Source organism: Lissotriton helveticus, chromosome 7 (assembly GCF_964261635.1).
Source record: "Lissotriton helveticus chromosome 7, aLisHel1.1, whole genome shotgun sequence".
Lineage (NCBI taxonomy): Eukaryota > Metazoa > Chordata > Amphibia > Caudata > Salamandridae > Lissotriton > Lissotriton helveticus.
In genome coordinates, this window is record NC_136068.1 from 1,087,276,495 (window position 1) to 1,087,298,204 (window position 21,710).

Here is a 21,710-nt window from a genome sequence, read left to right on the forward strand (position 1 = left end):
GGACTCTTGGTGTCTAACTCCAAAATGTATTTGGTCTCCAACCTCCTGAGGGACTTATCCCTGTCGCCGCCCCTTTTATTTGCTGGCACACTGTCAATTACAAAGTAGGACAAGACATTCAGATTGCCCCCATGTATTGTCTTTACATGTCTTGCCACTGGATACGAATGATCAGAATTGACAGTGGCTCTCAGGTGTTGGAGGATACGAGCCTGAACTGGTAATTTTGTGCTACCCACATACCGGAGTCCGCATGTACAGGATAGAACATAAACTGCGAACTCTGTCTTGCAGTTGAAATTGCCTTTGATCTTAATTTCCTTATCATCAAAGGCACACCGGTATGTTTTGGTATTTACACCAAATTTGCAGGCTCTGCAACTGCTGCATTTAAAAAAACCATACTTAGAGGACACCCAATAGTCTTTGTTCAATATCTCTGGGCTATTATGTACTAAATCACACCTCATCGAATAAGCTTTGCGATAAGTGATGTCTGGCTTAACAGGTAAGATACTTTTTAAAACACCATCAGTTAGGGCTATAGGCCACTGGGAATTCAGGATTCTTCTAATTGCTTGTGACTGTTTGCTATATGTAGTGATGAATCTACATGAGGCCGTCGCTGTAGAACTTTCCACAGTCGTGGATGTGTCTGGAATCCTAACTGTCTCTTCACTGACGACTGGGAAATTTGGTTGTAGCAAGCTTGTTCTATCAATAGAATTTACTTTTGACAATGCTACATCCAGATTGTGCTCTTTATAGCCTCTGGCTAACAGTCTATTTCTAGCAATTTCACGTGACTCTACCCAAGCCTGATCTGTACTACATGCGCGTTTAATTCTTAAAAATTCACCATAAGGCAGGCTGTCAATGGTGTGACGCGGGTGAAAGCTAGTCGCATGCAGAAGCGTGTTACCAGCTGTTGGCTTTTGATATAGACTGGTGGTAATGACCCCTTCTTGTACTGTGATTTTAATATCGAGAAAGTTTACCGTGTGTGCACTGATGTCGCTGGTGAAGGCTAGATTGAGCTCGTTGTCATTGATAATATCTACAAAATTCAAAGCCTGCTCTCTATTCCCTCTCCACACGATAAAAATATCATCGATATAGCGCCACATATGGGCTACATGGGTTTCATATATGGCCTTGTGTTTGCTTCTGAGGACATGCTCCTCCCACCAGCCTACATGAAGACATGCATAGCTGGGGGAGAAGCATGCCCCCATTGCCACTCCACGTTTTTGTCTGTAGATTTTAGTGTCAAATAAGAACACATTATTATTCAGACATCGTCCAATCATTTCAATCAACATTTTGTTGTGCTGGTACATGCCAATGTTTCTTTGGTTTAGATAGTACTGCACAGCATGTATGCCGTCCTCATGATCTATACACGTATAAAGTGCAGTGATATCCAGAGTCATAAAAATCATATCCTGTGTCCATTCGATGGCATTAATTTTTAGTAAAAAGTCTCTTGAATCCTGTAAATAGGTAGGCAAACTCGTAACAAACTCCTGTAAATAATAATCAACATATTTGGAAGTATTTTCAAAACAACTGTTTATGGCAGAGATGATAGGTCTGCCATGAAGAGGGTCTAGGCCTTTGTGGACTTTTGGGATGAGATAGAATAAGGGCAATACAGGATGTTCGTTGTATAGAAACTTAAATTCCTCTTTCGTGATTAGCCCCTCTCTTTGCCACTGTGATAGCAAGATTTTATATTCATTGCTAATTCTGCGCACAGAGATTCCATCGCTGCGCTCATAGCACATACTGTCTCCCAATTGTCTAAAAGCCTCTGATCGATATTTTGTTTTGTCCCACAGGACAATATTGCCCCCTTTATCCGCACGGTTGATGACAACATTTTTCTTTTCTTTCAGTTTTTTCATTAATTGAAAATACTCCCTTGTTGTTCCACTAGCTTTCGTTTTGGATCTGCAGGAATTTCTATAGAGATGTTTCAATTCATCGTTCACCCTCTCATGAAAAATATCCAAGGCGTCTCGGGGCATGATGGGAACAAATGTTGATGGTGCTTTGAAAGGGCTTTTCCCTGGCAATGAAATGTTGATATCTTCTTCCTGCGCCACATTCTGGGAACACATAGTATTGTCCTGATCATTTCTTAGCGCTAGAAGTGTTGCCAAGGCCGGCATTGATCCTGCTGGTAGACTGGTACTGGCAATTGGGACTGATTGTACAGTGGGTGTAGGAGTACGTCCGTGATTTTTGATCAGGAAAAACTTTTGTAGTTTTAGTTTTCTAATAAACTTGTATATATCTACCCGTGTCTGGACATAATCAAAGTTGCTTTCTGGACAGAAACTGAGACCTAAGGATAAAAGCTGGGTCTCTGCAGCGTTGAGTTCAATGTCTGTTAGATTGATGACAGTTGGTGTATTGGTAGGCTCATCTAATTGCGCCACGTTTTCTTTTTCTGGCGCCCCCTTCCTCCGCCGTTTTGCGCATTTGCGCCTCTGTTTCCGCCGTCTGTTTTTGGTTTGCTTGTTGATTGCCCGGCTCTCGGTCGAAGGGTCTGAAGACGTTGTTCCCTGATAAAATCCAGCTCTTCTGCAAAGCTGACCGGCCCCAACAGAGTAAAAGAGGAAGTTGACCCTCCCGAACTGCCATCTGAATCACAGTCTGTGCCCTGGCCTGTGGTGCCTGTCTCCAAGTTGGAATTAGCACCCCCTTCAGCATTTGTGGCTGTTTATGTATTTGCCTGAGCTCCTACTGTCTGTCCCATAGATCGTGTGAGGGCTTTTTGTTTTTTAACACTGTCATATTTACGAGAGAAGGTGAAGACTTGACCTCTCTCATAATCGTTTTTGTCTCTTGCAAACTTCCAGACCTTACGTGTTTTTATAGTTTCTTCCTGTTTATTTTTACGGTCGTACATTTCCTTCATTAGTTTATCCACCATGTCCTTATTGCCACTGGTAGTGAGTTTTTCCAAATCCTCCGTTAATTTTTGAATTGCTTGCAAATCTACATCCCGATCTATTTTGGCAAACTTGATTAGTAGGCAGACATTGCGCATAGATGCATCTAGATTGTTCTCTGCCCATTGTTTTAACAGTTCCGGATTTGGATTCTCGAAATTTGGCGCCAGTAGTATACGTAGACCTCTTGGTACTCGCCCTGCTTCACGATATTTGTCAAGCGATTTAATTTCCCACCATTTCATCATTTCGCTCCTATGATGTTTTTCTAATTGTTTCATTAAACTTCTTATGTCTCCTTGTATATTTGTTGACGACTCACCACGAGTCGGGCGTTCATCCACTGAAGGCAGATTTAAAAATATATATATATATATATATATTGTCATCCAAAGTGCCCGAAAGCTTTTGAAAGCGCGTGGCATGACAATAACTAATTAAAACTACCAGAAAACTGCCTGCACGAGTCTTTCATTAAGCGACCTCTGATGATTGGCAGCAGCCATGAAACGCGTCAGGTCTAACATAAAAGAATCCAAGTAACTTCAGCGCCAGCTTCAGCCTTGCAACGAATTACCGGAAGGTTCAGCTCGCCAAGTGTGCGCTTTCAAAAGCTTTCGGGCACTTTGGATGACAATTACTAACGCGGCAGCCCTGTCGCGGAAAGCAGCACCGTCCATACACCTGAAGGGGGCCAGTGTTCGGAACTGGATCCGGACTATACGGTTTGGTGAACTGCGGCGTAAATTGCTCGCTCTGAATTGGGCCCACCATGGGTGAAAAAATGCTTATAAATCACGACACGAGAGCAGGACCTACTATAGGAGTGACTATGTTTCTGGATGGGACTACGAAAACCAGCATGCAATTTTGAACATTGAGCAGCCCACTGAGGGCGTGGCATGACAATAACTAATTAAAACTACCAGAAAACTGCCTGCACGAGTCTTTCATTAAGCGACCTCTGATGATTGGCAGCAGCCATGAAACGCGTCAGGTCTAACATAAAAGAATCCAAGTAACTTCAGCGCCAGCTTCAGCCTTGCAACGAATTACCGGAAGGTTCAGCTCGCCAAGTGTGCGCTTTCAAAAGCTTTCGGGCACTTTGGATGACAATTACTAACGCGGCAGCCCTGTCGCGGAAAGCAGCACCGTCCATACACCTGAAGGGGGCCAGTGTTCGGAACTGGATCCGGACTATACGGTTTGGTGAACTGCGGCGTAAATTGCTCGCTCTGAATTGGGCCCACCATGGGTGAAAAAATGCTTATAAATCACGACACGAGAGCAGGACCTACTATAGGAGTGACTATGTTTCTGGATGGGACTACGAAAACCAGCATGCAATTTTGAACATTGAGCAGCCCACTGAGGGCGTGGCATGACAATAACTAATTAAAACTACCAGAAAACTGCCTGCACGAGTCTTTCATTAAGCGACCTCTGATGATTGGCAGCAGCCATGAAACGCGTCAGGTCTAACATAAAAGAATCCAAGTAACTTCAGCGCCAGCTTCAGCCTTGCAACGAATTACCGGAAGGTTCAGCTCGCCAAGTGTGCGCTTTCAAAAGCTTTCGGGCACTTTGGATGACAATTACTAACGCGGCAGCCCTGTCGCGGAAAGCAGCACCGTCCATACACCTGAAGGGGGCCAGTGTTCGGAACTGGATCCGGACTATACGGTTTGGTGAACTGCGGCGTAAATTGCTCGCTCTGAATTGGGCCCACCATGGGTGAAAAAATGCTTATAAATCACGACACGAGAGCAGGACCTACTATAGGAGTGACTATGTTTCTGGATGGGACTACGAAAACCAGCATGCAATTTTGAACATTGAGCAGCCCACTGAGGGCGTGGCATGACAATAACTAATTAAAACTACCAGAAAACTGCCTGCACGAGTCTTTCATTAAGCGACCTCTGATGATTGGCAGCAGCCATGAAACGCGTCAGGTCTAACATAAAAGAATCCAAGTAACTTCAGCGCCAGCTTCAGCCTTGCAACGAATTACCGGAAGGTTCAGCTCGCCAAGTGTGCGCTTTCAAAAGCTTTCGGGCACTTTGGATGACAATTACTAACGCGGCAGCCCTGTCGCGGAAAGCAGCACCGTCCATACACCTGAAGGGGGCCAGTGTTCGGAACTGGATCCGGACTATACGGTTTGGTGAACTGCGGCGTAAATTGCTCGCTCTGAATTGGGCCCACCATGGGTGAAAAAATGCTTATAAATCACGACACGAGAGCAGGACCTACTATAGGAGTGACTATGTTTCTGGATGGGACTACGAAAACCAGCATGCAATTTTGAACATTGAGCAGCCCACTGAGGGCGTGGCATGACAATAACTAATTAAAACTACCAGAAAACTGCCTGCACGAGTCTTTCATTAAGCGACCTCTGATGATTGGCAGCAGCCATGAAACGCGTCAGGTCTAACATAAAAGAATCCAAGTAACTTCAGCGCCAGCTTCAGCCTTGCAACGAATTACCGGAAGGTTCAGCTCGCCAAGTGTGCGCTTTCAAAAGCTTTCGGGCACTTTGGATGACAATATATATATATATATATATATAGTTCACCAAAGAATACATCGCACTCCTCAAGTCTTCTTCTTTAAATTTTATTGAGCATAAGTGTCACCATAGCCAACCACCAACGTTTCGACCAAGATATGGTCTTATTCATGGTCTCGTGAGTCCACCTTCTATGTCCACTATTTATAGTTCAGCCATATCCACCCATTATGAGTCATTATGGGACTTGTAGTGGATGGTTGCTTCAGATTTTTTCTTTTTTCATTTCAAACTTGAATGTTTCCATCGAGGATTACTCTCCTTTTACTCCAATTCTATGTTCCGATGCTTCCTTTTAAAGAGGTTAGTTGTACCACTTTCATATTTTATAAATGTGACTTCTCTCTTTTTTCGTGAGTGATTTATTTGGGTGGTGTTTGTGCTGTTTCTTTCTCAGATCATCTGGATTTGTACACAGTGATTGCCACCTGTTTGGTTTAGGTTACTGGAGTCGTCTCACTCTGTTATTTGGGGACTGTTTGTTGGACAATATATATATATATATATGTATAATCACCCAGATGAAGGTCTGTTTTGTGAAGCACATGCACTTTTGCACTTTGCTCTTGAAAGTATTCCTGTGATTGTCGTCTTTGTGTGTCGCACCGGAGGAAACGTTGGTTCAAAGGGACGGCGGTATCCAGAAACAAATGCTATATATATATGGGTCTTATCGACAAGCCTCCATCTATTGTAGAGTAACTCCGTTTTTTAAGGCTGGACCGGACTTTAAATCTCAGACCCTGGCCTCACAGAAAAGAAAAAGTGGGCAATCCCAAAGGAAAGGAAAAAGGAAAAACAGACGCAGCAGGCACAAATCAGCCTCTGCCACAAAAACAAACTCGCCAGAAGAAGTGAACCTGGACAATTCAAAAACTGTAATCAGACATGGAGCTATCTAAGCAAGGAAAATACATTTTATCATTGGACCTCTCCTACTGAGCACCAACAAACTTTAAATATGTTCAAACAACAATTGATTTGTATAAATTTGTGAGGAAAGTCAAACTTCAGAAAAACTTTCATTCTCATGTGACAGAACCTATTACCTGGAAGAAAGAAAGTCACCTGTCCGGCAATTTGGCAGTGGCAGATCTAGAACTACTCCAGGATTTGAATCAACTGGAGAGGGAAGGCCCTGTCAACAGTACTCAACTTGGTGACAATTTGGGGGTAGATCTCTGTTGTAGGTTAGGGTCACCATTCAAACCCAAGTCTGTGTTCCCACCAATCATGCAGAGGGATGGGTTGGACATGTTTTCAGAACTGGTTACTACGTACCTGAAAAGACTGGCAAAAGAATCGAGCAAAAGATTTAGACTAGAGAACACAGGGAGAATGCATAACTACAATGCAGTGATGCAAAAACTATCAGCTAGAAGTGATATTGTAGTACGTCAATCTGAGCAAGGTGGGCAACACAGTGCTGTGGCCCCTCAATCTCTAAAAAGCTGAAGCATACCTGCAACTCAATAACAAACGTTGTTACAGTAGAATGTCAAGAACAGTTTCTATGTTAGCAAAGTCAGGTTTCATGAAGAGATATCTGGGTGGCGAGGGATGGGCCTACTAACAAATGATGAATTTACATTTTTGAAGGTAGAACATCCAGTTATTTCATCTATTTGATTTCAAAAATCCACAAACATGCGATCACCCCCCCGCCCCGGGAAGACCTATCGTATCAGCAATAGGGGGATTATTTGAAACAACGCCTAAATACATAGACCACTTTACAAGAGCATGTAAGGAACTCACCATCATTTATTTTAGATATAAGTGATTTTCTTAAGAAGGTATACAATATCACATGGGATGACAGTTATGTCTTTATGATCCTGGACCTATGATCCCTGTACACCAGCATTCGACATGAACAAGGATTGAGGGCAACTCAACACTTCTTAACCCCTTTAGAGCTTGTAAATAAACCTCCCCAGTGCTGCGCTGTCCATTGGAACTAGTGCTGAATGGACGTCCAACGGTCGTGCGCAGCACTGGGGAGGTAGTGGCCGTGACGACCGTTGGCCGACGGCAGCAATTAAGGGGTTAAGAACCAGACCAATTAGTGCATACTAACACACTTTAATGATACTCCAGATGATGGAGTGGTGCTTGGTCAACAATTCTTTCTTGTGGTGGTGGGAGGAGCAGGTACTTACCACTGACTTCGCTGTTGAATGGATGGACAATATTGTCCTCTGGGCTCGATATATCGATTATCTCTTTGTAATATGGATGGGCTCCTTAGAGTTCGTAAGTCGCATAAATTCCAATAACCTGAACTTATCTTTTAACAGCAAGATCAGCAAGAGTGAGGTTGAATTCTCAGACCTTAAGGTATTTGTGTATGACAACAAGAAAACACATGAAAACATTTAGAAAGGAAACTGCAGGGAACGGAATCCTTCATGTGGAGAGTTTCCATCCGTTGAAATTAAGGCAGAGCATTCCCTGCGCGGAAAACCTATAAATGAAACAAAACTGCAGTGATGAACAATCGTTAGAACAGGTCCAAGAGGAACTAGAGCAGGGACTTTGAGCAAGAGACTATGATCAAACATTATTGAATTGCCCAAGGCTAAAGTGAAGTCTATACCTAGAGAAACATTATTGTTTAAAGAGAGAAACAGTGAGGCAAGCATCTGGGGAGCAGTGAGAATGATTACAGGCTTCAATATGCACCATCAGAGAGTGAGAAATATTCTCAGATCACATTGGAACCTAATCCGCAGTGACCCGATCATTGGGCAATCTATGCCCAAATATTCACTGCTCTCCTTTAAGCAGGCCAAATGTATGAGAGGAGAACTATGGGCTAGTAGGCCTGAAAGGGTTAAATCAGAGTCTTGACTCACCTCCACCATTGGGTTCAGAAAATGCCATAAATGCAGGGCATGTACTATAGGTCTCAATAAGAGTGAATTCCAAAGTCCGCTGTACATACCCCTTTTAAGATCCGTCACCCCTACAACTGTAGGAGTGACTTTGTGGTTTATGTACTACAGTGCTCATGCCCCAAGATGTACATAGACAGTACAAAACATATGGTGCACATAATAATTTCATAGGACTTGCGTGCCATAGCTAGGGATGACAAAACCTATCCAGTAGCACGCCATATTCACGAAAACCATAGTGGTAATAATAATAATCTGGTGTACTTTGTTATTAATTAATTCCCGAGCAATGTGAACAAATATTGCTTAGATTGGAGTCTCGATATATCATCATGTGGAACAGTGAAATACCAAATGGTCTGAATTCAGATGAAGAACTATACATACATTTGTAACTGCATCAAATAAGGTTTCTATGGAGTTGTTCTCACTATCTCTCAGCCCAGTTTAAGTATTTTATGCCGCAACTGCAGAGGTTTTATCTGCAGCTCACATATGTTTTATATTCACCAACACTTGGGTTTTGCTATGAGCATAATTTGCACATTCTTTTGCAACAGTTAAGTTTAGGTCAGTTTCGTTAATACTTAATTTTACTAAGTTTGCAAGTGTTTTTCCAGAGAGCAATTAGAGGCAGGGCGAGTGTGGCCTGCATTATTTCATATAACATGCTATTCCATCAAGTCTGAATGATTTGGACACTTGTCTAAAGTACAGCTTTCAGTAGCTTCTATGTCTCTCCATCAAACACAGTTTTAGAGCATTTGCCCAATGGGGCTGAATTGTGTGGTAGAGTACACTATGCATTTATGTGTCGTAAGAACGCACTCACTCGTGTTTATTTTGGAAGTTTAAAGCAGTTTTATTTCAGAAGCTTGTCATGCCCAACGCGTTTCGCCTTTCCACAAGGCTTGATCACGGGATGTGCAGCACTGGAAACAGATTTCTTTCATCTCTATAGGCACACAGTTACTTCCTGTATATAGTGAAGTGCATTGTGGTTAGTGTGGTTCTACCTTTCGTTAACACTTACAAAACATGCAAGTTCCTAAATAAACAGTGCTCTCTTTTAAGTGCATAAAGTGAGTTAAAACAATATTTTCAGAGGCAATATATCTGCATAGGCTTTAGTGTCCATAATAAATCTTTTTTTATCAATTTTGGCTCTCTAGTGAGTAATTATACACTTGTTCATTCACCACAAACTCTTCTGATAATTTTGTCTCAGAAAATTCGAGGTATTCAGAGTGTTCAGTCCTCTTTGTAATTTCCATGATGAGGTTTGGATATTTATCCAAGTTTCCTTTGCTTGTTTTCGCTCTCTAGTGAGCAATGACTTAATTGCGGATTGAGTTTTTTGTTTTTGGTTCTGCATTAAAGGTGTACATAAGTTCTTCCCTTTGGGGACCAGGGTTCTAAACGTTACAATATGTACAACCTTAGGGGGCCGGCCGAGCACTTTGCCAGGGCCGGTTTTGATTCCCCGGTACGCCGCACGGGTGGGGGCCGGTTTTGGGCCCCTGGGGGCCGTGTTTGTTACAGGGCCGTTTTTGCAGCATAACTGGTAACGGAAAGGAGCTTGGTCGCACCCCCAGGGGGCCTGTCGAGCACTTTGCCAGGGCCGGTTTTGATTCTCAGTCCGGCCCTGTGGACAATTAAGGCTGCAAAACAATGTTGGTCTCAGCGATGGACAGGTTTTGAAAAAGGCAGACAAATATGAGTAAGTCTATCGGACATGTCCAATGCATCCCTCTCTTGTAATCAGATTGAGGCAGAGTGATTGTGGTATCTTGTATGATGTAAATTCAAGGTAACATGTTTCGCTGCTTAATTTATGGCTAGTATTACTCTTTGATAGTCTTAGTATGCAATACAACACGTGAAGGATTTATCACACTGCCGTCTGAGAGATCGAACAAAGATATGGAATTTTAGGAATGCCACGTAATTAATTTTGCACTCTGCACTTTATGGTATTTTGTTTTATTGTATTTTTATTTTACTGTACTTTAGTACAGTGAGTAGCATAATGATCTATTTACCTTTTACACATTGAATGAATTGTATTTGTTGCACACAGTATTTATTCGGTGTCTACACTAAGTTGAGTAGTCCCAAGTAGTATTCAAGGGCAAAGAAAGTGGCGGCCGCACTATGTGAACAAGGTGGTAGTAAGCACCGTAACGCGTTGTCCTGTGTCAGCTTCTGCCAAGAAATAAATATGTTTTCTGAATTCTATGTTGCCGGTGCCTGCTTTGGAAGAAGAAAGGGCAGGAATGCCATATATATATATATATATATATATATATATATATTAAATCCAAACCAAACTTTGCATCAAAAATAATATATATATATGCGTATAAGTATGTATATATATATGTATCTAAATATATATGTGTCTGTGTGTGTGGACTTGATCACACAATAATCACCATCAGGTTAGACAGGATTGTGAAGCACCTCTCTACACCATACCTCAATTAGGAATTCTAGCTTCTATGTACCCATAGAGTTTGACCCCTCTGCTTCATATTGGTAAACAGATGCCCTTTTTCTAGTGACTGCAAGTTAAACAGTACCAACAGTCTGTCTGTCTCTGTGTATAGGTGGCTCCCTATACACGTTAACCTCTACATCAGTACATCAAACACACTTCGCAGTGTACAGATGAAAGATCTATCAAAAGGCCTACCCATAATATACAATATTTAGAGATTATTGTCATTTATTGACCTTAACAGATTTGGACCTTGAGGCATCTCTGAAACCAATAAGAATTCAACAGCTTTTACCTCAACATAGACAGAAAGCCCACACTTGACACACTAACCTTATCACAGATTGTTACTGCATAAACCATCCCTCGTCTGTTCAAGAGGATTCTTAAGACATGTGTGGTCTCTATAGTTGTGCATTTGAGTCTCACAGCAATTTCCACACAGAAAACATTTTTCCCTGAGAAACCACCTTCTTCCACACTACCACCAAGTTTTGGGTGTGCACTCCTTATTCCCATTGTGGACCCAGAAGTATGCCTGCTCTCAACGGGGGTTAATGTACAGGAATGTATCTAAGGTAGCAATGGGCCTCAAAAAAATTGGTGGAAACCAACAAATATGCAGATCTTTCAAGCATCCTCATTACTGAATACAGAAAACCTGCTTTTTTTCCTCCAGCGTTTTATATAGCACGAACTTGACCCAAAGGTATCGGGTATCATAGCTCTTTACATGAGCACCAGTTGTGTTGCACAAGTACATATTCATTGCTGTTAGGCACGGGGAGATTAAGTGCCCAGAATCACAGGATGTTGAGCGTCGTTGCCTATATTTGAACCCAGTTCCCAAGATCTGAGGTCGTCCACCCTAGACGTTAGGCTGCATCCTCTTCCCAATTTTAGATCACATTTGGGCAAACGTAATTTTATAACACTATTCTTGTTTAATATTACATGTAAACAAACCCACTTGTGATGGTAAATTAACGTCTTGTATCATTGGAATAGGGCAGAATAGTTATATGATGGAAGAGATAGACTATGAAATTATATTGTGTGAAGAGGCAGGCTGTTGGGTGGCAATGAATTAAGGAATACCTCTTTGGTAACAACTGAACAGCAAAATAGTCATGATGGAGCACCAAACTAAAACATTGTTTTGAGTGAGGCACTAAGTTAGAGAATACATTGCAGTGTGGCCAAAAATAGGAATCCTTCTCAACCGAGAAAGTTAAAATAGGGAAAAGCTCTGTGAGATGAGTAAAGACTGCCAATTGTTTTTTTTTTTCATTGGGTCAGTAGAAGGGCTCTGTCTCTGGGGGTGAAGTCTGAGCAGGATGTAGTACTCTGTGGTAAAAGTCAAGCTACTGGCTGTCATTGAAATCCAGATAAGGAATATTTCTATTCTGGAGGAGTAGCTGGGAAGTGGCTTTGAAACTCTACAAATAATCAGAAGCACCATCTCGGCTATTTCTTTTGTGTGTAAATGGCCATATTCCCACCACATTCTCACTGCTGCCTCGGTCACATACCCATGGAAGATGACATACAGTATTTATGCACACAGTCAGCTGAAGTTAGCAACTCTCCAGACTATACCCCTCTATAAATCCTGCATTATCACATTGACAACAGCACCCTAACCAGTACATCACAAGGTAAGCATAATACATTCATTTAGTAATTAGTAGGGTTATGTTGACAATATGATGGTAAAAATAATAATATATTTACCTTGACGAGGTACTGGAAGGCAATGTATTGGATGTGTTTTAAACTGTAGGCAAACTTTAATGGCCTTCTAACAATGGCATACAACTCTCTGCAGTTATATTCCCCATATAAAAAGCCCTCTTTGCACTCTCTCAGGGCCATTGAGGACTTACTGCTTGCCCTTGTCTTTTCCCCGGTCCACCTTCTGGTGAGTGATCGCTGCCTTTGCCAGCAAGTAGTCTCGGTCGTGGTCTGGAAGGAAGACGTAACTGATTCCCTGCCAGAAGCAACAAGTCGAAATGAAGAAAAGAGAGAATTTACAGGAGAGCTGATGGGGGAGGTCACAAAGTTGCAGCAGGAATGTATGACAATGTTTTATTATGATTATTATTAACACTAATAACGCATATAATATTATGCTATAACTAATATAATAACATATATAGAATATATATCCTACAGTATATGCTACAGTATAATAAAATAAAAATAATAACAACATTAATAGTAATGATAATAATAATAGTAATCGCCGTCATTCGTAATTTTTTGTAGTTGAAATCCTAGTGCAAAGAGGAAATTTTGATAATTTCGCTAAACTTACTTATTCAAAGTTCTATTTAGATCAAAAGCTAGCTGGAAACTGTTTGATGAATTTGTACTGGGGACATCATACATTATTGGCAGAGGTTTTTCACTATAAAATCTTGTAGTCTTGCATGTATTGATTAAGGGTTCATTAACATAATATAGTTAATATTATTAGGATGCACGGAGAAAGACTGAACATATTGAATGTGTGTGAAATGCAAAAGTATTTACTTATCGTGAAAAAGATTAACAGAACTCAGACTTATCTTCACCATCACACAATTCATGTAGTAAATAAAATCTGCACATTGTTGACTAACAACATTTGTAGAGTAACAATTAACAGGAGTAGGGCCCATTAACCCAGGTTAGACCAGGCGTAGTATGCAACAAAAACAATATCTCAACTGGAGAATGCTAAAAGTAGGACAATTCAAAAACGGTGAAATAAATCACAATTGGGGAGGAGAACAAAGGAAGAGAGACCACAACGTCAGGGTAGAGTGGAGTATATAAAACTATAATTCCGTAAGTAGTTAAGAAGCACTACAGTACATGATTTTACAATGACGATAACACACAGGGTGAGCACTGGGCGTGCTAGTGAAGGTGGACGGCGTGGTGACATAAGGTGCGAAAGACAGCGTGAATGGCGAAATTAGATAAGTTCAAGGTGGTCAAAATATGTAGTTTATATTATTTTATTTATTTATTAGATTTGTACAGCGCAACAGCTACTCGTAGGTTCCCGGCGCTAGGGAGCACAAAAGAACCAAGGAACAGAAGCTAGGGAATAGAACAGGACCGAAAAGAAGTTATTGATTAAACAACCAAGTTTTTATGTCTTTACGGAATTTAAAGTAATGTTGTTCGGTGCGTAAGTAAAAGGGAAGCGAGTTCCAGAGTGAGGGAGCTAAGCAAGAAAAGGAGTGTCCACCCATTCTGACTCGTCTGATCCTAGGAATTTTAAATTGGTGCTGATTCGAAGATCGAAGTGTGCGGGAGGGGCGGTATTGATGAACCAAGGCCTTAAGGTAGTGAGGTGCTTTGCCAGAATTAATCTTGTGCATATAGCACAGCGCTTTAAATTTAGCACGATTGTTGATCCGCAGCCAGTGAAGATCATGCAATGAGGCAGAAATTGGAGTTCTGTAGGGAAGTTTACATAGCAATCGGGCAGCAATCTGTAGCCTATGTAATACTTCTTTGCTTGCACCCAGATATAACACATTCCCATAGTCCAGTCTAGATGATATAAGAGCATGGACTACAGTTTTCTGGGCGGGCAATGGAAGCATCCATAGGATTTTCCTAAGCCACTTAAGAATGGCAAAACAGGTGGACGCTACTTTAACTGCTTGTTGCCTCATTGTCAGCTGGTCATCGACAATGAAGCCCAGATTGCGGACCAATTGTATTGGAAGTGGGAGTGATCCCATCTGGGATGGCCAATGTTGAGGGCCCCAGAGGGACTTGTTGTTACCGAAGAGAAGAAGTTCGGTTTTCCCACCGTTTAGCTTAAGTTTGTTGGTGTGCATCCAATCGGCAATACTTGTTAGCCCTACACAGAGCCCCGATGTATCGTGCTTAGTTTTAGCCGACGGTGAGAAGATGATCTGGGTGTCATCGGCATAGGAATATACCGTGAGCCCAGCTTGCTCCGCTATCCTGGCCAGTGGATTTACATGAATATTGAAAAGTAGAGGACTTAGTATGGAGCCCTGAGGGACTCCATACTGAAAAACATGGATTTTGGAGCTAGAAGTCGACGAAAAAACCTGAAAGGTTCTTTGTAGTAAGAAGCTAGAAAGCCACTTTAGTGCAAGTCCAGTAATACCATAAGATTGAAGGGTGGTTAGAAAGATGGTATGAGAAACAGTATCGAATGCGGCACTTAAATCAAGAAGAATAAGTGCCACCGTTTCTCCTCTATCTACCTGTAAACGGATGTTTTCCGTAACACCCAGCAGTGTGGATTCCGTCGAGAATCCTGCCCTAAAACCAGCGTAGGAGGTATGCAGGACATCATGAGTCTCCACAAAGCTGGTGAGCTGGGTGTTGATATGCTTCTCCAAAATGTTAGAAAAAATGGGGTGGAGAGAAATAGGACGAAAATTAGATGGTTCCTCGGGGTCCAAATTGGCTTTCTTCAGCAAGGGCACAATCATGGCATGTTTCCATGCTGCCGGGACTGTAGCTTCAGCAAGGGACATATTTAATAGCTCTATGATTAAATTCAGTGAAGACTGATTAAAATTTTGAAAAACTGACGGAGGACATGGATCAATTGGAGATCCTGATTTGATGCCACTCAGGATGCTGCAAAAGGTGGTGGCATCAAGTGGGGTCCATTTATCTAGACCAATAGTAACATCAGTTAATATGGAGATCTGAGGAGGGTGTTCATTAGAAGGACCATTGGTTAAAGAGATTGTAGAAGGGATATCAGCCTGTTTATCAAACTCGGCATAAATAGTAGCAATTTTATTAATGAAAAACTCAGCTAAGTCGTTGCACTGTTTGGAATCAAGACAGGGGAGTTTTGGCTGACAAGCAGCTCCAGAGAGTTCCTTAACAACCTTCAAAAGTACTTTTGGACAGTTCTGAGCTTCAAGAATAGTTGAATTAACGTGCCTTGCTCGGGCGACACTACAAAGTATATGATAATTACTAAGGGCAGACTTATACAATGATTTGATTTTAGGATCATAGTATTTACGCCATTGTCTTTCTAGATTCTTGCATTTAGTTTTTTCTTGCTTAAGAGCTTCAGAGAACCATGGAGCAGGGGGATGACAATAAGTGTGTTTCTTCTTAGCCGTGGGAAGACAGGAGTCTATGGATGAACCAAGCCAATGATGAATGACCGCATCTTCCTCCATCGTGGTAATAGAAGTCACTGGTCTTGTATTCTCAAGGCAAAGATTCAGTTTGTCAACGTCCAGATTTTTCCAATTTTTGCTATTTCGGGGCCGAGAAATAGCAGAAGAGTTTTCCAGAGATTGCCCATATTTATTTTGAAATTCAACCAAAAAATGATCAGACCAAAGAATGGGGACAGCAGATTTGCATGACACCACAGTCAAATTGGAGAAAATCGGATCGAGCAGATTACCTGCTTTGTGAGTAGGGCCAGAATTATGAAGAGTGATATTAAGCGCTGCTAGGTCCACGATAAAATTGGCAATAGTGGCTAGGGAAGTGTCATTAAAATGCATATTAAGATCGCCTACGATCAGAAAGTTGGGAGCCTGAAGCAGAAGCTGGGCAATGTGATCGGAGAATGAGGCAGCCCAGGAATTCACTGGTCCTGGGGGGCGATAGATGAGGGTACCAGAGATGGTAAAATTAGGACAGAGCAGATGTTTAAAGAGACCCGCCTCGCATTCAGGGAGAACAAGATCATCCCATTTACATGTATATATATTTTTTAAAATAATAGCTATCTCTCCTCCGTCTTTGCCAACGCGATTTCTCCCCATAAGAGTGTAGTTTGGAGGGAGAGCAGTGGCAATATCAGGGCTGGAGCTCTCGTTTAACAATGTCTCTGTAACAAAGACAGCGTCTGGCTGTGAGCCCGACAGTAGGTCAAAGATGTCTCGCTTATGTTTTTGAAGTGACCTACAATTAAGGCTAAAGAAAGTAAAAACTAGATACTTAGGGGCGGACTGCGCAAAGTCTGCAGTGCATATTTTTACTTTCGATCTTAGGGTAGTGATGGAAAGCCACAGCCATGACAGAAGAAAGGGCTCAGATCACAGTTTAAGGGAGCCTCCTTTGTACAGTGACTATATCGGAGAGAGAGAAGGGCCTCCCGGGAGTATCTCAGGGAACCGTGCTGAGATTGACATGGGGTTCTGGCCCCAAACCCCGGCCGGCCGCGGACGGGCGCAGATGGGCTTGCCTCTGGCGCACCGGCGCGCCCACTGCGCTTACACATTGGGATAGCCCGCCAACCTGCACTCACTCAAAATGGCGCCCATGAAAAATGCGCTCGGGAAGAGACAGATCCCTTGTCCCCAGTCAGCCCTAAATCGGCCAGCTGAAGAACGCGAGACCTGCAGGGTAAGTGGATGCAGCAGATAAAATAGCAACACACAACAATTTAAGTGCAGAGTGCAAAATACAATTTACATAGTTTAAAAAGCGTCCCTTGATTCCCGGCTTTCCGCCTCAAGAATCGAACTAGCAGTGAGCGATGGCGATCTGGGCTCCTTAAGTACTCTATGGCCAGTATAGCCCTGAGCACTAGCCCGCCAACCTGCACTCACTCATAATGGCGCCCACGAAAAATGCGCTCAGGAAGAGACAGATCCCTTGTCCCCAGTCAGCCCTAAATCAGCCAGCTGTAGAATGCGAGACCTGCAGGGTAAGTGGATGCAGCAGATAAAATAGCAACACACAACAATTTAAGTGCAGAGTGCAAAATACAATTTACATAGTTTAAAAAGCGTCCCTTGATTCCCGGCTTTCCGCCTCAAGAATAGAACTAGCAGTGAGCGATGGCGATCTGGGCTCCTTAAGTACTCTATGGCCAGTATAGCCCTGAGCACTAGCCCGCCAACCTGCACTCACTCAAAATGGCGCCCACGAAAAATGCGCTCGGGAAGAGACAGATCCCTTGTCCCCAGTCAGCCCTAAATCGGCCAGCTGAAGAATGCGAGACCTGCAGGGTAAGTGGATGCAGCAGATAAAATAGCAACACACAACAATTTAAGTGCACAGTTATTGTTATTGTTATTGTTATATGTACTTCTAAAGCGCGACACTCATCCAACAAGTATATCACGGCGCTAAATTTAAACAGTAAACCATAAACAAATTACCAGGGACTACTATATATTCTATTTAGGGAATAATGCAGTTTTTAGTTTTTTCCTGAAAGTGAGGTAACAATCAGTACATCGAAGATCGATAGGCAAGTCATTCCAACACTTAGCGGCAAGGTGCGAAAAGGCACGCCCGCCCATCCTGGATAGTTTTATTCGTGTGGTGACTGCTTTAGCTGTGGCTTGTGAACGTAAATTCCGAACTGGGGCATAGAGCTTGATTCTGTTCCGCAAGATGTAGGGGCCAGTATTATGTAAAGTTTTATGAGCAATGCACAACATTTTAAATACTGCTCTTTGCCTCATAGGCAGCCAATGTAACGTTCTCAGGCAGTTTGTAGCAGAATCGTACTTTTTCTTATCACAGACAGCTTTGGCTGCCGCGTTCTGGACCAGCTGTAGTTTTGAAAATAAATAATCCGCCATACCAACAAACAGCGAGTTGCCATAGTCCAACCTACTAGTCAGTAAAGATTGAACTAAAATCTGTCTACATTCCATCGGAATCCAGGGAAAAACACGTTTCAGCATTTTTAGTATGGCGAATCCTTTGCCACAGATTGTGGTAACATGGTGCTTCATAGATAAAGTGGTGTCCATATGAATTCCCAGGTTTCTAGCGGTCAGGGTTGGGTTTGGTGGAGTACCTAAAGTATTTGGCCACCAAGAGCTGTCCCAAAGCTGTTTGGATCCGCCGAATAAAAGAATTTCTGACTTGTCAGCATTTAATTTCAGGTAGTGCCCATGCATCCAGTTAGATAGCTCTGACAGGCAGTTATGTAACCTGTTTTTGGCGTCCTCTTCACCATTGAGGGTTACCATCAACTGAGTATCATCAGCATAAGAGCAGATATTGATACCCCATTTATTGCCTATAGATGCCAATGAAGAAACATAAACATTGAACAATGTTGGGCTCAATGTTGCTCCCTGTGGCACCCCACACAGTGCAAAATACAATTTACATAGTTTAAAAAGCGTCCTTTGATTCCCGGCTTTCCGCCTCAAGAATCGAACTAGCAGTATATACAGTGTTTATGTACAAATTAGTCAGATAATTAGATTGACCACAGTAGTGCCTGAGTTCTAAGCTGGGTAGTCAGAGACACCACAATTTGCGTGTCATCTGCATAAGAGGCCAGGGTAAAACTGGCATTTTTTATAATCGAAGCTAGTGGATTAACATATAGATTAAAAAGTGTAGGGCTGAGTGTCGATACTTGTGGAACTCCACATGGTAGGGAGAATTGCCTGGAGATAAACTTCTCCATTGCCACATTTTGCTGTTGCTTTGTTAGGAATGATTTTAGGAGATTAATTACTGTTCCTTTTATCCCTGAAGCTTGGAGCCATTCAACCAGAATCTCATGGCTGACCGTATCAAATGCCGCCGAAAGGTCAAGCACCGCTGTCCCTCCTCCATCGAGGACTTCGCGTATTTCTTCCGTGGCTATGATTAATGCGGATTCGGTGCTATTGATTTTCCTGAAGCCATGTTGCGACTCGTCAATCAGTGAGCTCACTTCTAAATATTCTGAAATCTGCTCATTTATAATTTTCTCCACCAGTTTAGCAGCAAAAGGGAGTCTCGAGATAGGCTGATAGTTGCACGGCTCAGCGCTGTCTAAGTTATCTTTTTTCAGGAGTGGGAGTGAGTCAAGCACACTGTCTTTATTTTTTATATGTCATGAATGAGAGATTTTATTATTATAAAAACGAGTTTTCCAAGAATACTCTGCATTAGTTCAATCTTTTGTTGACTCCACTAATATCAACAGACGCAAACCTTCTGAAATTCTGGCAACAAGGACCTGAATACAGCAACTATGGACCCGATTCACAAAAGTAATCTGAGACAAAATTAGGATTTTGTCTCAGTTAAACTGAGACAAAATCCTAACTTTACTACTCCTAAATGCCCTTTGTTAATACCAAAATTTGTAAAGTTAGGATTTTGTCTCAATTAAACTAAAGTTTTGGTCTTAAGTTAACTTAAAACCAAAACTTAAGTTTAACTGAGGCAAAATCCTAACTTTACTACTCCTAAATGCCCTTTGCGAACTTTTCTTGAATCAGGCCCATTGTATCTCGACTGCCTACTGAAGATGCTCTGCACCTCAAGGAACGTATACTCTGTGGCTACAATATGGCTGCCACCACTTTTTAGAGTCCAGTAGTTTTAGGGGGCATGTAGTTCATCGACTGAAGTCATGATTTTCGTGTGGTGCATCCAGCAAAAATGCCAAGGAGATATCGCGGTTAAATAGTTAGTTCATGAGACTGCTATCTTGTTGCCCTTGTCCGTGGAACTTTGGATACTCCGCTAGCATTGAAAACTAAACAACAATCAGCAACTTCAAAGATAAACAGCCAATGAGTAAAGAACCCCAGCAACAATTGAAAGTCCCAATGTGTCTGCCAGTTGCAAAGATATCTTGCTTTTTTAGTGTAATCACCTGAAAGTACAGGGAATCTTGGTGTGCGGGTACCACAACCCCAATTGTATTGCCTCTGGTATGGGACAGTGGACCCTACCGCCTTCAAACCCTCTTGTGTGCTATGACTAATGATTCCCTACTGTAATGAGCTCTTCTGGCTGCATAATCAGGATGACATAGGTACTCCTGTTCCCAGGGCAGATAATTCCCAACTCCCACAGATTTGTTCTGGTAGTCAAAGGGCAGGATCTCAACATGACCAGTTAGCCTGGGACGAAGCACAGGTCAATGACAGAACAGCCATTATGGACGCTAGAAAAACAATATTTTGCTTGCCTGCTTGAAACGATTTGCTCAAACCTGTCTTGTTCCTGGACTGTAAGTCTACAAGGCAAGGACTTCAGCTCCTGTGGTTATCCAAGGGAAAAAGTCCATTAAACGTTAGGTTTAATCAGAAGAGGACAGACAATGTGAAGGCGCAAGTTCCCAAATAGTGACTCCAGAGATGATGTGCAGATAAATTGTGTGTTGGACTCTAGGTCTCTTCTAGAGACACAGGAGTTGCTGACAGTAAAGCTATAACTCACATTTTAGGCCTATCCTATTCAGCGTACATCTAGCCTACGCAGTGTGAGAGTTCCCCCAACCATATAGAATAATTTGTGGTTACTCCATGGCAATGGAGTCCTAACAGAGACAACCATCCCAGCCTGTTCAGACACCCCAGCAGCTATACCACTCCTTTCAATGCAAGAGTAAATCTATATTGTGACAATAGCAGATGCAGCCCTGAAGCCCCTTGAATCTATCTCCTCTCATCGCCTATTGCTGGTGGAGGAGATTATTTTCACCAATTGTGAAGCAAATAATATATTATTGAGTCATACAGATGATCAGCAAGGGTTATACCTTACCCTTACTGTCTCTCCTGCTGTACTACGCTCGTTAACCAGGACATGCTCTCCAGGACAAGTCTCAGCTCTGGAAGCCCTTGCCCAGTTAAACAATAGGGCCTTATAGTTCGAGTCTGCAAGCATGCAGATTGCAGTGCTGAGATCAGCAAATCCTCACCTAGCTAACTCTCAGACAGTCTCCAAGACTGCAGTGTGGAAGTTTGTTTTTAGAAAGCCAAAAAGTTTGACGAGTGGCCACCTGAAACATGGCAGCAGATCTACAAACTTTCAATGCCTTCAGGGGATCCAAT

The 21,710-nt window shown here is 42.3% G+C and overlaps 1 protein-coding gene across 1 annotated transcript in view; it reads right to left on the bottom strand.

Annotated features, from left to right (window-relative positions):
- LOC144769959 (alpha-N-acetylgalactosaminide alpha-2,6-sialyltransferase 2-like) overlaps positions 1-21,710 on the bottom strand; it is a 607,277-nt gene that overhangs the window by 169,273 nt on the left and 416,294 nt on the right. The window contains exon 6 of the mRNA XM_078654157.1: positions 12,822-12,925. Coding sequence (XP_078510283.1) covers positions 12,822-12,925 — 104 coding nt within the window. The remainder of the gene's footprint in view (positions 1-12,821; positions 12,926-21,710) is intronic.